We start from the raw sequence: 14,815 nt of genomic DNA, 5'->3' as shown, positions 1-14,815 counted from the left end.
AATACAATGGTAGTATACACTACCTCCATATATAATGCACTAACCTACAAATTTGCGCTGATCTAGAGAAATTTGCACGTGCTAATTAATTTTAAATCTTGGGAGCATCTCTTCACTGGATTCTGACAAACTCCACTGGTAAACTTTGGTAGTAGCACTATTAAAATTTGCACACATCCAGAGCGAACTAAACTTACACAAATTGATCTAGTGGAGCAATCGGGTTTCAAAGCCACTACAACTAGCTTGTAGTCCACATACACATAAACATACAAGAGACAGCATCCTAGCCACATCCATTAAGAGAGACCTTCTGAAAATAGATAGAAACTGAGTGAGAGAAAAGAAGAAGAGAAAAACCATCAAGTTAGAAAGTGAGAGAGGGGGAGGTGAAGTCACAGCATGGAGTTCGCCACAGGGGCGATGAGCTCTCTCCTCCCCAAGCTTGGGGAGATACTCCTAGAGGAGTACAACATGAAGGAGAGTGTGAAGAAGGGGATTGGAGACCTCAAGGCTGAGCTCGAGAGCATGCAGGGAGCTCTTGTGAAGGTATCCAGCGTGCCCCTGGATCAACTTGACCCACAGATCAAGATATGGGCTAACGAGGTTAGGGAGTTGTCCTACGCCATTGAAGACAAGCTCGACTCCTTCAGGACGCGTGTTGATGGTGTTGAAACAACCAAGCCCAAAATGAAGCACTTGTTGAAGATGGTCCGCAACAAGTGCACCAAGTTCAAGGCGCGCCATGAAATAGCCAATGACATCAAAGGTATCGAGAGCCAAGTTAGGCAGATCAAGGAACGGTATGATAGATACAAGATCGAGGACGTTGTTGCTAATGTTGCAACAACTACTGTTGACCCTCGTCTCTCAGCTCTATACAGCAAGGCATCCGACCTTGTTGGTACTGATGAGCCAATTGAAGAGGTAATGAAGGTCTTGTCCGAGGGTGTTGACACGTCCCCAAAAAACACCAAGATAGTCTCCATTGTTGGATTTGGAGGTTTGGGCAAGACCACCCTTGCAAAAGCATTATATGACAAACTTAGTGATACATACCAGTGTCAAGGTTTTGTTCCAGTTGGTCAGAACCAAGGCACGAAGAAAGTTCTCAGGGACATCCTCCTTGAACTTGACATGGAGCTGTACAAAGCTGCAGCAACAATGGATGAAAGGCAACTGATCAACCAGTTGCGAAAATTCCTTGCAGGCAAGAGGTACGCACTATATGGCTTTTATGTTGTTGTGACATGTTATATACACTAGTGTGGGCGTGGTTAACCAAATCTCCTCGGCATTTATACAAAAACACCAAAGATAATCTCAGTGCAAACTGTTACGCTTTGGTCAAACAAATACGGAAGACGATATATATGGAATTTGTTTTCTTATGATATTTCGTTTGCTCCATCCAGTCCAATACTATAATATGTATATATATAAACAACATTTGCCATTAGTTTCATTTTATTGATTATGTAGTGAATTCTGACTTTTATATAATTCTACAACCATAGTACATAAAAGAAAAGGCTGAAACAAAAAGAACTCACATAACATGTACTGCAAAGAGACATACGAGATTACCTATGTACGCAAACACAGTTAATGAAATTTAAAAAAAAGCTATATGCATCGCTTTGATGCAGATGCCAGGGACTCCCCCATTTCGAAAAAATTATGTACACAAACACAGCTAATTTTCTTTGTATTACTTATTTTTCTCATGCTTTAAACCCAACTAGGCATTTGGTAGGAAATGTCGTACATACGCTCTTACGGCCAAGCCGCACAACTGCTTGTTGCTAACTTCACTCTCCACTAGGTGCTGCCGGCGTTCCCTTCCCAAAAGATTACTGGGATATCAATAAGCTATAGTGTTTGGCTACCAAAACCGCGAGGCAAGTAGTTTGATACTAGCCCATATGGAAACCTATCTATAACATCAATAGAATATGAAATCAACGTGTGGCTGCTAGAACACATGTGACATCTGTATTCTTTGCCTAAAGTTCGAGATTACCATCAGTCACATTGACTGAATGGTTACATGAATTACTCATCAACTATCTCTAGTTTTGCTACTAATTAATACACATCCATCTATCTAGAATATATCTATCTGAGAAATGATAACTGAAGACTGAAAGAGGACAAGTTTGAGATGTGTTATTTTTTATTCCTTTCTTTTTTCTGGTGTGTGGGCCTGCTTCTTGATCTAGTGGGAACTAGTAAGCTATATAGTTTTGCTAATTATATTTTTTGCCTTCTCAAGGTACTTTATAGTTATTGATGACATATGGGACATTCCAACATGGGAAATCATAAAGTGTGCTTTCGTGGATAGTCACCCAGAAAGTATATTTATCATAACTACTCGTATTGTTGATGTTGCCACAAGAGCCGGTGGTATCTACCGCATAAAACCGCTTTCCGGTGACAACTCCAAATTGCTATTCTATACAAGAACATGTGGTGAAGAACCAAGTCACGATAACCAACCTGATGAAGTGACTAACAAAATCTTAAAGAAATGTGGTGGTGTGCCATTAGCTATCATTACAATAGCTAGTCTGCTTGTTGGTAAGCCAAGTGCAGATTGGTCTAAGGTGTATGATGCAATTGGTTTTGGGGATGAAGACAGTGAAGTCATTCAGAACACAAGAAAAATATTATCTTTCAGCTATTATGACCTAAGACCCTATCTGAAGACATGTTTACTGTACCTAGGCATGTATCCTGAAGATAAATTTATGCAGAAAAAATCTTTGATATGGAGGTGGGTTTCTGAGGGATTTGTGCCGGATAAGCAAGGCATTGGCTCATATGAGCTAGGTGAGAGCTATTACAATGAGCTAGTGAACAAAAGTTTGATTCGTGAGGTAGAGTACAGATTTGAAGAAGGTTGTTGTCTTCATGATATGGTGCTAGATCTGATCCGCACCATGTCAACGGAAGTAAATTTTGTTACAGTACAAGATACAAGAGAGAATCACATCACTCCATCACCAAACGGACAAAGCAATAGAGTTCATAGGTTAGCTCTCCACCGATCAAAAGTGGAGCACAATCCTGGCATAAATATGGGACATGTGCGGTCATTTAATGCTATCACGTGTACTGATAGTGGGATCCCCCCGCTTTCGGTCTTTAAAGTATTACGTGTACTAGTAATAGAGGAATGTGATTTTCTTGAAGCTCATAGTCTTGAGCATCTTGGGAAGTTGGTCCAACTAAGGTATCTAGGACTGGTGAAGACAACTGTCAAGCTCCCAGAAGGAATAGGAGAAGATCTAAAGTTTCTTGAGGTTTTGGACATAAGGGGAGGTTTGATCAGCGAGTTGCCATCGTCGGTTTGTGAGCTAAAGAATTTGAGGTGCTTGCAGGCCGATGAGGGTACAATAATGAAGGGCAAGATAGGGAAACTAACTTCACTTGAAGATTTGCGAGTACGTTCTGTGGAGAAGTTCCCAAACTTCTTCATGGAGTTGGGGAAGCTGACAAACCTGAGGGTGCTCGAAATCCAGTTCGGCAAATGTGAGGAGACTGCAGGCAAGGCTCTAGCAGGGTCGCTGTGCAACCTGCACAAGATCCAAAGTCTGATTATTAGGAGGTTTGAGCTCAATGAATTCATGGATTTGTATGAAACAAAATTCATTGTCCGTGTTGACAGCCTAGAAGACTTGGCCCTCGACACAAAGCTCCGCTTTTTGTCTCTGACCGGCATAATTATGCCGAGGGTGCCGCCGTGCTTCAATTCTTTGCGTGTTCCGCTCCTCTCTCAGCTGTGGCTGCATGTGGAAGTTGTAGAAGCTCAGGATCTGCAAACCCTAGGAAGATTGTCATCACTCCTCGACCTGTTTCTCGAGAGTGAGGAACAAAAGCGAATATTATATACCTTTGGTTGCCATGAGTTCAAGAAACTGAAACACTTGAGCACGAACATAGAAATCACTCTTGGAGAAGGCGCATTGCCAAGGCTTCAAATGTTGTCATACTGTGCCAGCGTTGGAAGAAAGGACAGCCTTGTGCCATGGAATAATAGATGTCCTTTACTTGAGGGAGTCACATGTCGGCTTGACTGCGCTAACAGCACCTTCGGGGAATTGAAAGCAGCGAAGACAGTACTGTGGAAAGCCGAGAGAATCCATCCCAATTCTAAGAATCTTGACCTTTATATAGAAAGAGAGAACTACGACCGGAAAGCAGCTCGGCTCATTGATGCACTCAGGTCAATCCTACATGAATTGGACAGGCCCGATGAGGAAGACATTACTGCAGATCAAAGAGATATACATCGCATGATTAAATCACTGGAGACCTTGTTACGTGACGCAGCCGAGCCTCGAGTCGGGAGGTATGGCGAAGAAGAGCTGCCAGGCATCGTCACCAAATTGAAGACTTGGTTGCATGACCATGCTGGTGCCGACCAAGAAGAAGAGGTATGCACGTACATCCTACTACATAAGATCGGTCGTGGGTATAGGAAATCATATATCACGTGCACTGATACCCAGCCCACCGATTATATATTTTTTATATCTACTAGACGGACGACAGTGATGTCACATACAGCTCCGACTACACTGACATCGACGACGACGACTATGATGATGGAGCAAAAAGAGGTACATGTCGTACATACTACTCAGTCATACTGATCGCCTGCTATGTAGAAATTCACTAATTTGCCATGTCCCTGATGGCCGAGAGAGTGGTTTATGCTCAACTCCAAGCAGACAATGATACTAATACTCCTTAACAGTTGCCACAGGCACTGGTGTTCAGGAAGGAGCACCGAGCCAACCTTGAACGGCACTATGCATTTCTCTTGCTTCACTCAGGCCATCAAAAGCTGGTACACTATACCCGCCTCTATCTCCCTTTTTCTCTCAATTGTGTCCACACTAATGCTTGCCCATATGTTCAATTCTTCATATTGGCATCAAACGGCACGCCACATAGCTGTTACTATTCTTATTTCTAATTTCACTCAATTAGTTAATCTCTACAAATTTGCAAAGCAACTCACATATTTACTATTCCATGTTTGTAGAATTTTTTAATTTTTTGGTGATTTTGAATTCCCAAATTTGTGTTTTTTTGTGTAATAACTCTGCTTTGCATGGTTTTCCTTTTTCCCAATTACAAAACCAGCCTTACATTTTCTTCTCGCAGGATCATGACATCTAGAAGCCTTCTCAATCTTGTTGTCATCACTTGGAAGACCAATTGATTACTCAGGATTTGTTTATTTGTACCCTTGTGCCAAGAATATGGTGTCTCATTTACTATAGACTGGTTTGAAACAGGGAAAACTCAAAAAACAATATTTAAAAAACTAGAAAAAAATATGTTTATTTTCTTAGCAGTAGAGTGGTCTTTGGAAAAACTCATAAGAGAAAAATTGTTTGTTTGCTTTGGCATTAGGTTTGACCTTATATATAATGGAAAAGTGTACTTTTACTCTTTGTCTTCGTTACGGGTGTTCCTGCATTGCTTCTTCCTTTTCCCTCTTTTATTGCCTGGTGTGTGTGTCTGTGTGTAGGGGGTAGGGAACTCAACCTATAACCGTGTACCCAGTCTCAGGCCCAGAAAAAAGAGTACAGACTGGGGGGGGGGGGGTTGGGAACTCTGACGATGCCATTTTAAGGTGAAAGGAGAAATTATTGTTCAATTAGTTTGACAAGAAAGATGTTTCTTTCTAGATGATGGAATAACTAAGTGTTCTATTAAAGGACAAATGGTTAAAGTCAAACGATCTCTATTCAGTTGTACACATGTTATATTTTAAACAAGTTATACACATGTTATAAATCCTTTCAGATGGTGGTTACACACTCTGACACACCTTTTGAGTATTCTTGTCCTTTTCAGGGGGAAATGAGTATTCTTGAATCATTTTTATCAATCATTATCCAACCTATTATTTCTCTAAGTTTTTCTCAGTCTTCTCCTGTCAATTGACTGAATCATTCATGTACAGAATCTGAGTCAACTTGTCTTGTGCCAGATTAATTAGCCATTGTGATTAATTTCGCCTGTACTACACCTTCCAAAAATGAGCAGGTGACAATTGTATTATCCATGTAAGCATGTTGTGTTCGCTAAATAGGACTGGAACGGTTTTCTTGGTACAAGGAATTTATGGCGATGGTGATGAGTCATGAGAGTACCTTACAGAAGGTGGCAAACAGGAATGCTTTTGAAACTGCAGACACTGGAGTGTGAAGTCCTCTCTCTTACTGATGTTGTACATTCTTTATCTCAAGTTCCCATTACATGTGAAGAATCTCTAGTCCCAGTTTACCTTGCTTGCAGGGAACGATCGACAACACCAGCTGGGTCATAGTGGAAGAAGTTAGAACTGCTGCTACTTAGTAAATGCAACTATCTGCTCCAACTTGATGGCACCATAATTGTCATTGACCATACGAAGGCATCCTGTTTCACAGAAAACAGAGGAAGTATCAGGTTTGAGATAACAGAGCATCAGAATATATTTGCCTAGCAACTTTAAGCACCAAAATGTCAAATGGACTAATAAGTGGCTAGTGCAACAGTAGTCAATTGATATGTGTGCTTGGAAATCGATATAACAATTATTCCAAAAAGCTACAGCAGTACAGGTTAAATGCCTTCCATATCCCAGATGGAAAAAAATCCATTTTTGTAGTTTGCATTCCCGTAAAACAAAGCTTTGACCGTACAAGGAGTACATACAAGAAGTACCACAGGAACTCAAATTACCCAGTACTAGCTTGGACTGCCCACTATGATGTATCTGAATCAGAAGATCATGCATATTGCATAGGCTCAAGCAACCACATATATAATCTATGATCAACTTGGGTCCAAGAAATAAGTATACGATCCACTAAGCAACATTCAAAAAAAGTAGTATTAAACATCTCATACATAGCTTCAGGTTCAGAATTATAGGCAGCAGAAAATTACATTATTATTAATATAAGATATGGGAAGTCAAAATTCCAAGTTTGCTGGGCTCCTGACAATATTTCAAGACTAGGCATGTTTCAGTTCTTATACACGACTAGGTTCTAGACCTGATTTGTAGTTAACAACTCATAGTTCAGAAACCAGTGATACAACAGAATAAGAGGTCCATGCTAAAAGTAACCCAAGTTACTAATGATGAGACGATATAAGGGGTAGAACAAGTTCAGGAAGCATGTTATCTGGTGCCAACACAAGTTTTAACAAAAGTAACCCAAGCCCGCATATAAAAATCCCTACTATGATTGCAGGTCAACACCTTGTAATATTACCCCAGTACACAATTGATTTAAACTCACCTTATAGCAAGCATTCTCTAATGTTGCTTCACTAGTATTGTTCAAAAGACCCAAGGGAAATCAATACACAAGTGGTTTCAAATGATCTTACGGTAAGGATTCACAAATGTTGGTTAACTAGTATTGTGAAACTAGCCTAAGGAATAAATCATGCAGCTAATACCAATTCCAAGCTATAACAAACAGTGCCATGGATGATGCTGTTAGGGGCTGCACCTCGCAGCCCCTGATCTTCTTCTTCTACCTATCATCTCTCTTGTCTCTCTCAAGAGCACACACACACATGGAGAAACTCCACACACACACACACACACACACACACACGCTGGCCAAGGAAGAAGAAGAACACAGAGGCTTTGCCCTGGAACACTCATCCTTGGTAAGCACATACGCTACATTTTGCATACTGTCCGCAGGCCCCTCCTCCTTTCATTAACTTAAAGTGACTATTTATACAAAGAGTTGGCACTCACGCATGCCTCAACTAATTCCTGAACTCACACCATGACCCACTCCTCCACTAACTATCAACTACATGCAAGCACTCACTAGCTAGCACTCGTCCATCGCCTCCTGGAATCACTCCAGATTGACTCGGCTACTAACAACTTGGGTATGCATGTTGCATGCAACTAACTCATCTAGATGACCACATATCCAGTCGTTGGCTCCAGGTCTCGTGCTGCTGCTTCACACAACAATTGGCATCTCGCATGTGCGTGCATCTCACACCGCACTAGCAGATGCACAGTTCAATATTTTGTAACCTTAACAGATGGACTATACAGGTCCATCAAGAAAATTTCCGCAGATGATTTATACAACAAGCTGAAGAATTTGGGGTACAAACTGCCTAGAATAAAATGGACAAAATGCAAGCAAAAGATAGTTCAACAATAACAAAACACCACCATAAGGAACATACAAAACGGGAGCAACTAGCACGGAAACTGCCCTTGCAATCCATGTAATCTAGGAGGATGGATGTTACATTCAACAAATGATGAGATACTCTTGAAAATTTTGACTACATAAAATAGTATTAATTTTCACAGAATTTCGAATCTAAATACAATCTGAGCAGAAAAGAAAAAGCAAATCCCGTTATAAATAGGACCTAATTAGAATTATATTTCATCGCAGAATTTGTCCATTTGTTTCTCAAATTTGGATTTGAAATTTTGTGACATAATAATAATAGATTCATGACTTGCAGACATGCCATGCGGTTTTATTGCACCTGTGGACGTTTACGTTTTAGGCTAAAGGTAGATTGCATACTAGTTGCTCAGAAAAACACAGGGAAAAGGTTAAAATCAAACAAGAAAGTCTGGGCCAGCTCAGCAATACCAAAATGCTCAGAACTTAAACAAGCAAACCCTTGTGTGCCAACAGCGGTACGTATCAGTGCGTAGACAGGACCACTTCACAAAGATAACAGTGTTAATATATTTGCTATATGTAGGTTAGATCATCTGTGCAGTACAGATGGTAGAGCCAGAAAATGTTGTCCATGAACAACAACAAAAAAACAAAAAACAAATGCCAAAAAAAATATCAAAGTGGAGATCACCAAAAAATTCGAGAACATCAATGAAAATTTGGGGATTTCACTAAAGATAGAGCTCCATCAAGGAAATTTTCCAGAGCAGCAGAGTATCCAACTCGAATTCACAACGAAATCATCACCAGCTCGTCAATTGCATAACTTGTACTTATTTGTTAACTAGTCAACATCAAAGAGTCCGCTCCTGCTTTTTACTTCAGCGCCAAGTATGTTCCCCTTTGTTGCATTCAAGTCAACACGCTTACAGCTACTATTTTCTATCCATCCAATAGTAGTGTAAATCAAGAACTGAACAAACAGGGATCCACATTACCACCAAACTGGAAGCTCCGAAGTACTTGGAGGAAGCAACTCAGAGCCAAGCCTGCAGACACACCATTAAGTGCAAGAAGCAAGAGAACACCCATAAAAAAACAAATAATGCTGCAATGGATGTGCTTTCAGCGGATATTTGTGAAAATCAGCATTGGTACTACACTCCTACTTCTTTATAAATACCAATATGATCATATTATTAGAGAAGGCATAGCTTACACACTATCTATTTCCATATTCCAAATATCAGAATCCTCGCAACAAACAGCCAGCATGCCGGGGAAGTGGTCAGTTGGGCTTTGTGACTGCTTTGGAGATTGTGGCACCTGTATGCAGATCTATTTTTTATGCTCTTCTTGCGTGCAGATTTTTATAATAATGTATGTCAATTTTTATAATTCATTTTCTTTGCCAACTGCAGATTGCTTAACATGCTGGTGCCCCTGCATTACATTTGGTCGCATTGCTGAGATTACCGACAGAGGCTAAGCATGTATGTGCTTCACTTATAATTTTCTCTTGGGTTCAAGCATAAAAAATCACCATCTTCTTGATTGACTCTCCTTGTTTCCAGCATGCTGCATGCATGGGACTCTGTATGTTTTGCTAGGGTCTATAGGCTGCAACTGGTTATATTCTTGTACCAAATGCTCCTCAATGCGGGCACAATACAAAATCCGGGATCGCCCTTCATGGATTGCTGTGTTCACATGTGCTGTGAAAGCTGTGCGCTATGCCAAGAGTACAAAGAGTTAGAAAACCATGGGTTCAACATGTCCAAAGGTATGTCTCCTTTTTCTGGGCGAAAGAAAACATAAATAAAAATGGATGTTTACGAGAAATGCCTTGATGAATTAATTGTGCCTACATTATTACATTTGCAGGATGGAAAGGTAGCAACGAAACTGTGAGACGTATGGAAGCACCAGAAAAGCAAGGGATGGAAGTGCTTTTAGACCATGAATAAATCAAAAATTTGATGGCTGTGATGGTTGGCACCTCTCTTCAATGACTTTGTGCTGATCATCATTTTCCAATCTTCTCTCAGCCACATTTGATCTGACGTTGTTAAATCTCCTTTATGTATCCTTGTGTTTTGGATTAGTTTTGTTACTTTTTATTTATGTCCCTCATCAGTCAAAATATGTTATGTAATTGGCCACCCGGTGAGAAGGCCGTAAATTACATTTGCACACCTGTCGCATATGCCATATAAATGTACCGCTCCATCCACACTACAATGACTCACTAGTCCTCACTACTCAGTGGCAAACTGACATATGCAAATAAGTGCCTACTTAAGGAAGAGGAATCATCTTACTCCCTCCGATACAAATTAATTGACTTAACTTTGCTTACATACGGATGTATCTAGACGTGTTTGTTAACTAGATACATTTGTATCTAGATAAAGTTGAGTAAATTAATATGAATCGGAGGGAGTAGTATAATTTTAAGGATAGACATTATCTCAAATAATAAAGGATGGACTAGACAAAACAGGAACGACTTTCTGAGAAGTATTTCTATCTACAAAAGTTCAAAACAGGAATGCCCAAATGAACACGTGAGAAAGTTCAACTATAAGTCCTAAGGAACCTATACAAATACAGGCGAAAAGGTTTGATTCAGGGGAATTGTACCTCAAATGTTAAAACATGCGCATCAAAATTCCGTTTACTGGGCTGCGCTGAAGATATTGTTGTACAAAACATGATCCACAAGAAGTGTACAGTTCTTATTGTGCTCGAAGATCACACAATATCACAGTGCTCCCGTTTTCATAAGCAACATTTGCTGCTCATGAGTTTTGTTCTTTGTGATGATACAACACCAGTATGCATTGTTGTTTCATTTCCATGACATGCTATCATGTGGATCTTCCAATCTTTTTCAACATCGTTGATTTCGACATCATCAATTTGCTTGTCCTCCTTCGCAGAAATTTTTCTCACAGCCAAATCCCATCAATTGTTCAGTCAAAATCATTCATATGTGTTTGGTATATATAACTGTTACAATCCACCAAAGATCAAACTAACCAGCTGGTAGCATTCTTGCAGCTGTTCCATCACACGCTCTTAGAAGAAACAATAGCTTGTCATGATTTAGATTCTCTATGACCAGCAACAACACCCAGCCAAATTATTTTCACCTACAGATAGATGCCTCTTTTTTTTTGGAGTAATACAGATAGATGCCTCATGCCTTCATAGGCTCATAGCAATGCCACTCTCACTGAATCCATCGGTAGCTGCTTCAGTCCATAGTGAGAGTGGACAAACATGCAGCAACGGATATGAGGATCCCAAGCTTACATAAATCGATCACCGGTTGTCATCACCAAACAGCACCTTGTAAAATCTCCTCCTCTCCTCCCTCTTCTCCGCACTATCCAACTGTGCTGCGTCATCCTCCTGATCCTCTTCCTTCTTCTTTACATCAACATTGCCTCTTCTCCTCTTATTCTCCAAATTTGCAGCACGTCGCCGCTGGTTATACTCGTGCAACCCCTCCTGCATCAGCTCCCCAAGCCTATCCTTTGCCGCCACCACTGGATCCTTCACCCTCAGCTCGGACACCTCGTAACCCTCACGAAGCACCACCGTGTGGAGTTTGTACCGATTCGACACGTAGAAGAGGCATGGATGCCGGAGCAGCAGCCTACCGGTGTCCTCCGGCAGCCCGAACTCCCACCTGAAGTGCTCAAGCTTGATAACCAAAATCTTTCTCCACATGGTAAGCGAAAGAAACTCATGAACCACGGCCACGGCACGCTTCTCGGCCTCCACGTCGGTGCTGGGCACCACCCAGTCCTCCGAGTAGGGTGAAATGTAAGGCGTGGAGTTGAAATCCTCCATCTTTTCGTGGGACTTGACCCAAGAGGACGGCAACGAGCAGGTGAACCTCGGGAGGGAGTTTCCCGGAGGCGGTGGCCTCGACGGCGAGGGAGAAAACCCACAAAAACATAGATAAGAAACAAATGTTCACAAGAAATGCCATGATGAATAAATTGTGTCGTACATTATTACATTTACAGGTTGGAAAGGTAGCAACGAGATGGTGGTGGATATGGCAGCACCGGAAAAGCAAGGATGGAAGTTCTTTTAGACCATGAATAAATCCAGAATTTGATGGCTGGGATGGTTGGCGCCTCTCTTCAATGGCTTTGTGCTGATCTTCGTTTTCCAATCTTCTCTCAGCCACATTTGATCCGATGTTGTTAAATCTCATTTGTGTATCCTTGTGCTTTGGCTTACTTTTGTTATTTTTATTTAACACTCATCAGTCAACCCGAATCCGGTGAACAGGCTGTAGGTTACATTTGCACGCATGTCGCCTGTGCCATATAAATGTACCATTCAGTCCGCACTGCAATGGCACACTAGTCCTCTCTACTCAGTGGAAAATTGGCATATGCAAATAAGTGCTTACTTCAGGACGAGGAATCATCTCACTAAAATTTAAATGATTCTGTTATTTTAATATTATGACCAGACAAAACACACAGACAACTTTCTAAAAAGGTTTTAAGCTCATAACTAGAATGTCTAAATGAACACATGAGAGAGTTCAACTGTAACGAAACATTGTCCTAAGAAATGTGTACAGATACAGGAGAAAAGGTTTAATCCAGGGAAATAGTACCTCAAATGTAAAATCATGTGTATCGAGATTCTGTTTCCTGGGCTGAAGATATTGTTGCACAAAACACAATCCTCAAAGAACAAACAATATCACAGTGCATTTCATAAGCAGCAATTGCTGCACATGAGTTTCTTTCTTTGTGATGATACAGAACCAGTCTGCACTGTTGTTGATTCACTCCCAAGTCATGTTATCATATAAATCTTACCATCTTTATCACAGGCACCACTAATTCATGTCATCAAATATGTATGTCTTCCTTCACAGAAATCCTTCTCAAGTTCCATCAATTGTTTACTTTGAATTATCCATTTGAGAGATTGCTACAATTGTCGCAATCCACCAAAGATCAAACTAACCACCTGGTGGCACTCTTGCAGCTGTTCCAGCATACGTTCTTATAAGAAACAGTAGCAGGTCATGAATTAGATTCCCTATGACCAGCAACAACACCCAGCCAAATTATATTCAACTGCACATAAAGGTCTCATGCCTTCGTAGCAATGCCACTCTCACTGCATCCATCGGTAGCTGCTTCAGTCCATAGTGAGAGTGGACAAACATTGCAGCAATGGATATGATGAGCATCAGGCTTCCACAAACCGATCACTGGTTGTCATCACCAAACAGCACCTTGTAAAACCTCCTCCGCTCCTCCCTCTTCTCCGCACTGTCCAACCGTGCTGCGTCATCCTCCGGCTCCTCTTCCTCCTTCTTTACATCAACATCGCCTCTCCTCCTCTTATTCTCCAAATTAGCAGCACGCCGCCGCTGGTTATACTCGTGCAGCCCCTCCTGCATCAGCTCCCCGAGCCTATCCTTTGCCGCCACCACTGGATCCTTCACCCTCAGCTCGGACACATCGTAACCCTCACGAAGCACCACCGTGTGGAGTTTGTATCGATTTGACACATAGAAGAGGCATGGATGCCGGAGCAGCAGCCTACCAATGTCCTCCGGCAGCCCGAACTCCCATCTGAAGTGTTCAAGCTTCATAACCGAAATCTTTCTCCACATGGTGAGCGAAAGGAACTCATGAACCACGGCCACGGCGCGCTTCTCGGCCTCCGCGTCCGTGCTGGCAACCGCCCAGTCCTCCGAGTAGGGCGAAATGTAAGGCGTGGAGTTGAAATCCTCCATCTTTTCGTGGGACTTGACCCAAGAGGACGGCAACGAGCAGGTGAACCTCGGGAGGGAGTTCCTCGCGGAGGCGGCGGCCTCGACGGAGGAGACGGCGAGGGAGGGAACCCACCGGAGCAGCTCCAGCTCGGCGGCGTTGCGGCGGTGAGGGTACGGGTTGGCGAGGCGGAAGAGGTCGGTGTGGGCCGGCAGGACGCGGAGGAGGTAGTCGTCGGGGAGGCCGAGCGGTCCGCGCAGCGCGGCGAGCTTGGAGACCTGGAGGCGGCGTCCACGGGCGAGCATGAGCACCCGCGCGAGCCGGTCGGCCATGGCTGGCTCGGACGCGGCGACGGCGGCCTCCTCGGCGTCGACGAGCTCGGCCATCCGCTTGGTGAAGCCGAAGCAGAGCTCCCCGCCGCTCCCTGAGGGGCCTTCGCCGGTGAAGATGTCGAAGCAGGATGGGTACTTGCGGAGCCAGTTGGCGGCGCGGCCGAGGAGGTCGAGCGTCTTGAAGCGGGACTGGAGGAGGCGGACTGGGGCAGAGCGGGACGGGAAGCGGAGGAGGAGGCGCTTGATCTGGTTGTTCACGATCCAGCGCCGGTTGCGGCGGAGGGCTGCCTCCAGCGGCGGGTCCTTGGGAGACGACCACCGCGCCATAGCCGCGCTTCAGCGGCGGCGGCGGCAGCAGGACGGGGTGACGCCAATAATTGGGCTTATTTTGGACATGGGCTGATAATCGGCTTTTTCACCTGGGGTGAAGCTCAGATTGCGTTCAGTTCGCTCACGGCCCAGTATTTATTCTAGCCTCATAGGCCCATTGAGAGATCTTCCTCCATTGGACTGGATTGAC

At 42.9% G+C, this 14,815-nt stretch overlaps 4 protein-coding genes across 5 annotated transcripts; 2 read left to right on the top strand and 2 right to left on the bottom strand.

The window, feature by feature from the left end:
• Positions 1–63: 63 nt before the first annotated feature.
• On the bottom strand, positions 64–14,711 carry LOC127317318 (protein WHAT'S THIS FACTOR 1 homolog, chloroplastic). Of its 2 annotated transcripts, XM_051347863.2 has the most exons (3): positions 12,847–14,711; positions 6,177–6,444; positions 64–1,153 (listed from the first exon to the last, which is right to left on the bottom strand). In XM_051347863.2, exon 1 carries the CDS (start codon positions 14,620–14,622, stop codon positions 13,453–13,455), a length of 1,170 nt encoding a protein of 389 aa, XP_051203823.1. In that variant the 5' UTR covers positions 14,623–14,711; the 3' UTR covers positions 64–1,153; positions 6,177–6,444; positions 12,847–13,452. The 2 variants fall into 2 exon arrangements, with proteins under 2 accessions (XP_051203823.1, XP_051203824.1); XM_051347864.2 differs by lacking the exons at positions 64–1,153; positions 6,177–6,444 and adding an exon at positions 8,748–9,247.
• Positions 403–4,884, top strand: LOC127317319 (disease resistance protein RGA5). The gene is made up of 4 exons (XM_051347867.2): positions 403–1,217; positions 2,276–4,442; positions 4,550–4,628; positions 4,766–4,884. The coding sequence occupies exons 1-4, from the start codon at positions 403–405 to the stop codon at positions 4,810–4,812; spliced, it is 3,108 nt and encodes a 1,035-aa protein (XP_051203827.1). The 3' UTR covers positions 4,813–4,884.
• On the top strand, positions 9,472–10,165 carry LOC139833593 (cell number regulator 11-like). Its single transcript, XM_071823910.1, has 4 exons — positions 9,472–9,526; positions 9,620–9,686; positions 9,773–9,981; positions 10,083–10,165. Exons 1-4 carry the CDS (start codon positions 9,472–9,474, stop codon positions 10,163–10,165), a joined length of 414 nt encoding a protein of 137 aa, XP_071680011.1.
• Positions 11,170–12,974, bottom strand: LOC139834184 (protein WHAT'S THIS FACTOR 1 homolog, chloroplastic-like). Its single transcript, XM_071824602.1, has 2 exons — positions 12,847–12,974; positions 11,170–12,538 (listed from the first exon to the last, which is right to left on the bottom strand). Exon 2 carries the CDS (start codon positions 12,057–12,059, stop codon positions 11,526–11,528), a length of 534 nt encoding a protein of 177 aa, XP_071680703.1. The 5' UTR covers positions 12,060–12,538; positions 12,847–12,974; the 3' UTR covers positions 11,170–11,525.
• Positions 14,712–14,815: the final 104 nt, after the last annotated feature.

This window comes from Lolium perenne, chromosome 7 (assembly GCF_019359855.2).
Source record: "Lolium perenne isolate Kyuss_39 chromosome 7, Kyuss_2.0, whole genome shotgun sequence".
Lineage (NCBI taxonomy): Eukaryota > Viridiplantae > Streptophyta > Magnoliopsida > Poales > Poaceae > Lolium > Lolium perenne.
This window is presented reverse-complemented; position numbering and strand designations above follow the sequence as displayed.